Source organism: Diabrotica undecimpunctata, chromosome 7, assembly GCF_040954645.1.
Source record: "Diabrotica undecimpunctata isolate CICGRU chromosome 7, icDiaUnde3, whole genome shotgun sequence".
In the NCBI taxonomy this organism is placed as follows: Eukaryota; Metazoa; Arthropoda; class Insecta; order Coleoptera; family Chrysomelidae; genus Diabrotica; species Diabrotica undecimpunctata.
The window spans coordinates 84,839,109-84,844,929 of record NC_092809.1 but is presented as its reverse complement, the minus strand read 5'-3'; the positions used below and the strand labels follow the sequence as shown (position 1 = coordinate 84,844,929).

Genomic DNA, 5,821 nt, shown 5'->3' with positions numbered 1-5,821 from the left:
ACAAATTTTCGAACGTTGGTTATGGAAACGTTAAGGACATACCACCGAGTTCCGTATGTCGATATCCCGCAAAATCTTTGTAATAATGATAACCGAACCAAAAAAACAGAGATTAAAATAGGCACCAAGAAACTGTGTTATAAAACAGTCGAAAAAATACAGATTCTCGATTTAAATATTCAAAAAATTAATGAACAGCTTACTAAAATAGAAATAACGCATATTTAAGATGCAATCCATTAATGGATCAAGGTACAAAGCACTCCTAGCATATGCTAATGATATTGATCCCATAAGAAACTCTCTCCCGTCCGCAAACGACATCTTTAACAAAGTGAAGAGAGTACGAAAAATGTTTCACTTAAAATCAACAAAATGAAAACCAAATACAAGCGAATCAAGAGAAGAGAGCAATTCAATACATCTAGATAAAATAATAAAGTCAACAACTAAAATTTCGAAAGTATGGAATACTTTAAATATCTTAGATCAATTATCACGGTTAAAAATAATGTCACTATAGAAATACAGAGCATAATTCTTCTAAAATTTTTTAAACTCATTATTATATCACTACAAATCCGTATAGAATACGAATACCATATACTGAATAAAGAAAGCTCTTATAACGATATTGTTCAGGAAAATAAAGCGCTTATGGTAGATCGGACACATGCATAGACGCCAAGATATCAAACATGTAAAACTGGTATGGAAGAAACTTGGCACAGAAGAATGCCACTTGGGTGTCTCAGTATACAATGGAGAGAAAACATCCAATCATATCTTAGAAAATTAACATTTCATTGAAGATTCGTGGAAAATCGATCAACTTGGAAAAAAGTTGTAGTTAGCGAAGACCCACCCAGTGTTGTAGCGCTACGTAATGATGACAATAAAGAAAAAAGAGAACAGTGACAAAAACAACAAAAATGGACTAATGGAGCACAGCTGCTTCAAAATCTTGATAAGAAATACAATAGATGATTGATGGAGTCGAGAAACTTGAGACTTGAGAAAGGCACTCTGCCGAAACAGCTGTAGTGATAAGATACAATTAATTTGGTGTAAGTTTTGAAAACAAAGTTTTTAGTATTTTGTTGTTAAATAAAATGGAATTAACATACGACATTATATACGCTATAATAACTAGCATATCTATCTTAGCACTTAAATATTTATTCTAAGATAAACTATCTAGAATTATATATAGTGTACAGACAAAACCAGAAATAAAATAATACAGAAGCTGTATACAAGATATCGTAAAACAATGGATGAAATAAAAGAAGTTCTTATTAATCGGATTCTTAAACGAAACGTATAAAGACATACTGACGTTAACAAAATACATTAGGAAATTTCCACATATGAAAAAATACATCCAATTTGGTAATGAAATCCTTTTGTATCCATAAAGCTATTTTTAGAAAAGCACCTACCTACCAAAAACAGGTATTTGATAGTATACATATCTATTACATACTGTAATGCGTATGAATGATAACAAAAATAAGGAGTCCCTATGAAATGTATTTTGTTAACGTCAGTATGTCTTTATACGTTTCGTTTAAGAATCCGATTAATAAGAACTTCTTTTATTTCGTCCATTGTTTTACGATATCTTGTATACAGTTTCTTTATTATTTTATTTCTGGTTTTGTCTGTGTACTATATATAATTCTAGATAGTTTATCTTAGAATAAATATTTAAGTGCTAAGATAGATATTTTTGTGTAAAAATTGGTAGTAATGCGCAAAAAAGGGAAGAATGCTGAATTTATCTAACAAGAATATACCACTTCACCAATATTACATACTTCTGAATGTTTTATCTTCTATTTAGGGATAATATGTAATCAATATAAGTGGAGTTAGTGTCAAATTTGCAATCACTTTTAAAAGCAATAGCTTACTGACTGTACTTTATATGTTCAGTTCAAATAATTAAACTTTGTCACTTCAGAAAAGAGCGATTTGAAGGGCAAAGTCATCTAAGTAGGTGGGATGAATCTTGTACCACCCCACATTCACACAGGTTAACCGGTGTTTGCAGGCAAGAGCCGTCCTGGAAGATTTTAGGCAGATAGCTACCATAAGGAAATTCCTCTCGAGGGTTCAGATGGCGAGGAGCAGCTTATTCTTTTGCGGATGTTGCGAATCTAGACTTGGTTTCTTTTGTTCTCTAGCTACTTATCTTTGGATATTAGGTGGATTGATAGCTACGATATTCTAGAGCTTATGTATGGATGTGAGTCTTAATATCCGCTGAATTTGGCTGACTATAGCAAAATCTACGTATTAAGTATGTGTTGGTGTCATCCATACTGGCAAGGTATATTCGGAAGCAAAAGCGTAGAGTTTTTTTTTTTTTTTTTTGGACTGAGGTGGAAACGTTCTAAACGGACTAGGGAAGGTGTCCCTAGTACTGTTGGACTCGATCCGGAAGGGGACACATGCTAACGCACGCTACCCAGTGTAGGGCCTCGTGCCCCGCATGCCCCCCTGGCCGGTCGCCTACCAACTAAAACCACCCCTTCTTCGACCCAGAATACCCCGGAGTTCCTTAGAGAACGAAACATGGGAGTATCCTGCGCTGTCTGGACAGAATGTGCTAGGACTGTGCCAAGATTATCGTACAATTTACCTATGCTGCTATCCTGAAAACGGGTAGCAGATAGGGAAGGTTCGGTTTCTTTACAGGCGAGGAAGATGTAATATAATACTTGTCGTTGTAAACCGGGAGTAGTGATGGTGTACGCAGACTAATGAGAGAGAGAGAGAGAGAAAAGGAAAAAAGAAAATATAGTAGGGTACGTGCTTAATGGCTAGTAGGGCCATCACTTTTTTTTAGAACCTTTATTATCAATACATAGCCCAGTTTATGCGTTATCACGTACTTACGTTATTATGTTACGCGGCGATTTTCGAAGATTGCGCAGCACGTGCCGATAAAGTGTAAGGTGCGGGAAGACACCTCCCTCATCTTGCTTGTTCAGCTCTTTCTATCATGGTCTTTCTTTTCATTATCTTTGTGATGTGGTCTATTATGTACTCAAAATTCTGTTTATTAAGCATCGCGATCTGCATTATGTTATTGGGCGTTATCGCTCCTAGCCTGTTCAGCAGCCTATTTTGTTCGGGTGCGAAGACATTACATTGGAAAATGCAATGCTCCGCGTCATCCTTTACGTCGCATGTTGAGCACCTATCATCGTTGGATTTTTTGATAGTATGTGTGTAAGACCTGAAAGATCCATGTCCAGTCAAAAACTGTGTAAAGTAGTAATTCACTCGTTTAAACTTACATTGGTACCACGCCACCACATCAGGGATGAGCGTTTTGGTCCATTGAGCTTTCGTCGTCTGTGCCTCCCATTCCGTTTGCCATTCTATAAGCATTTGTTCCCTTATGGTAGCTCTGGTCTGTGGGATGTGGCCGTTTTGGTTTTCATAGAGCAACTGCCGCTCTCTGGCCAGAAGGTGAATGGGGAGTGTACCCGCGATTGTCTGTAGGGCCACCGTGGACGTGGTTCTGTACGCACTCGTGACCTTAAGAAGAGGTTTTCTCTGTGCTCTTGTTAACAAATCTTTATACTTTTTATATCTAAGGACATCGATCCAGACGGGGGTTCCATATAGGAGGGTCGACTGCACAATATGTAGGTAAAGTCTTTTATTGCTGCTTGGCCCCCCTAAGTTTGGTATTATTCGCTGGATGGCTGCTGTCTGTGCTTCCGCCTTCTTGGTCACTCTTGAGAGATGGCTTGAGAAACGCAAGCCTCTGTCCAAATCTATACCTAAATATTTAGCACAGTTGGTTGCTTTAAGCTCATTGCTACCTATCTGGAAGATCAATTCCGGTCCGTCTCTCGGGGCTTTAAGGATGACCGGTTCGGTCTTTCCACCCGACAATTCTAAGTCATTATTCATCATCCACCTATTTACTTTATCAAAGCAGTTGTTTACTGCATCGGCGACTTCCAAATAATTGTCACCCGTTGTTAAAATGGCTAAATCGTCAGCATAGGCTATTGCCATGCTATTTCTACCGTAGTCTATGTCTAGTACCCCATTATATAACACATTCCATAACGTTGGGCCTAGTACGGATCCTTGCGGTACACCGGCTGTCAGACTGATTTCTACATTTTTTGCCACAATTAGGTGTCTATCACTTAGATATCTTTTTATGATATTTACCAGGTATGCCGACACCTCGGCGATCTCTAGTCTATTAATGATGTGAGCGGCACACGATCTGGTCTAGGGGATTTACCTATCTTAATGGACTCTGCCGCTCTGGTGAATTCTGCAGTACTAATGCCTGCCGGACATATCTGTTCATTCTGTATGAAAGGTGTAATCTGTTTTGTGGGAAAGAGGGTACACACAATTTCCCGTCTTTTATCGTGGCACAAATCGTACGGGATCTCGGATCTCAGCGTTTTTGTGGCTATTTTGTACGCTTGGCCCCATACATCGTTTTCCAGCGCCTCGCACAGGTTCTTCCAACAGGTACGCTTGGCTCTTTTTATCATTTTGTTTAATTCTTGTTTGGCGCTTTTGTATTCCTCCTTGGTCTGCTGAGTCCTCTCTCTTTGTGCGATCCGCCTGATTCTCAGGCATTCTGCCCGTTTTAGTTGTATTTCGTCGTTCCACCAGTACGGTACGGTGTATGTGACATATTTACTCTTACTGCTTAGTCTGTGTGCTCTAATGATCGCGTTTCTAAAGGTGGGAAAATCAGTAGCTTCTTCTTGTAAGTTTCTTATATTTTCAGTAACTCTTACTTTATTGAAAACGAGTGTCCTTCTGCCATTTCCTGGTGTGACCTTAGTGCCAATCTCGAAGGTGATGTATTTGTGGAACGTGAAAATATTATCCTCTAATACATCCCAGTTGTTTATTTTGTTGGCATAATGATTTGATGCTAGGGTAACGTCTATATGACTCCGTGATACTCCTCTTTCAAAAGTATGTTTACCATTATTCAACACTACTAAATCAGCCGTAGAAATCCATTCATTCCATATTTCCCCTTTATTGTCATTCCGTGGGGACCCCCAAAGAATGGATTTGGCGTTTATATCGCCAACGATTATAAAGTGTTTCTCTCTAAGTGACGCCTCAATGATATTTTCTACCTTCTCTCGGTATAGTGTAATGTTAATGTTAGGTGAGATATAACAGGCTATTATTGATACGTCGTTCATGTTTACCTTAACGAAACCTTCTTTCTTCGTTATCTTCCTGATTTGCACACGTTTGTTCATTAAGTAGATGGCAACATCTGACCGTGTATCGGTAATCCAACCAAATTTCTTAACGATATTCACATTTGGTTCGGGGACTATTATAAGATCTGCATTTATTGCTAAGGCTTTAGCGTAAATCAGGTCGTGTGCCACCTTGGCCCTACCGATGTTCACTTGCAGGATCTTAAGTGTCTTCAACCTGTTCGAAGCCATTTTGGAGTCTATACCACTAGCCGTTTAGGTCACTTGATGAGGGGGGTTTCTTCAACCTATCCGCACCGGTCAATGACCGCGCTCGCCTGAGGGGTTGGAGAGGTAGGGGCAATTGAGTCCCTATCCGAGGGGGGAGGAGGGAGGGAGTTCGAACGCGAGCGCGAAGATACCTTAACACGTGTGAGTTCTTCCGCCGTGTCCTCACATAATGAGTTAAATTCCTCCATTAACGAGGAGAAAGCAGCGCCGTTAAATACATCATCGTCCATTTTTCCCCGCTCCTCTCCAGAGGTGGATGGTTCTTCCTGAACGATTTCCATATTATGTATTTTCCGAGGTGCAGTATGCTG

General features: G+C 39.2%; 1 protein-coding gene across 1 annotated transcript; it reads right to left on the bottom strand.

The window, feature by feature from the left end:
* Positions 1-4,229: 4,229 nt before the first annotated feature.
* LOC140446507 (uncharacterized) lies at positions 4,230-5,471 on the bottom strand. Its single transcript, XM_072539063.1, has one exon. It carries the CDS (start codon positions 5,469-5,471, stop codon positions 4,230-4,232), a length of 1,242 nt encoding a protein of 413 aa, XP_072395164.1.
* Between the last annotated feature and the right edge of the window lie 350 nt (positions 5,472-5,821).

Excerpts from the sequence above, each read along its gene's own strand:
- LOC140446507 (XM_072539063.1), bottom strand. The coding sequence starts at position 5,471 with ATGGCTTCGAACAGGTTGAAGACACTTAAGATCCTGCAAGTGAACATC.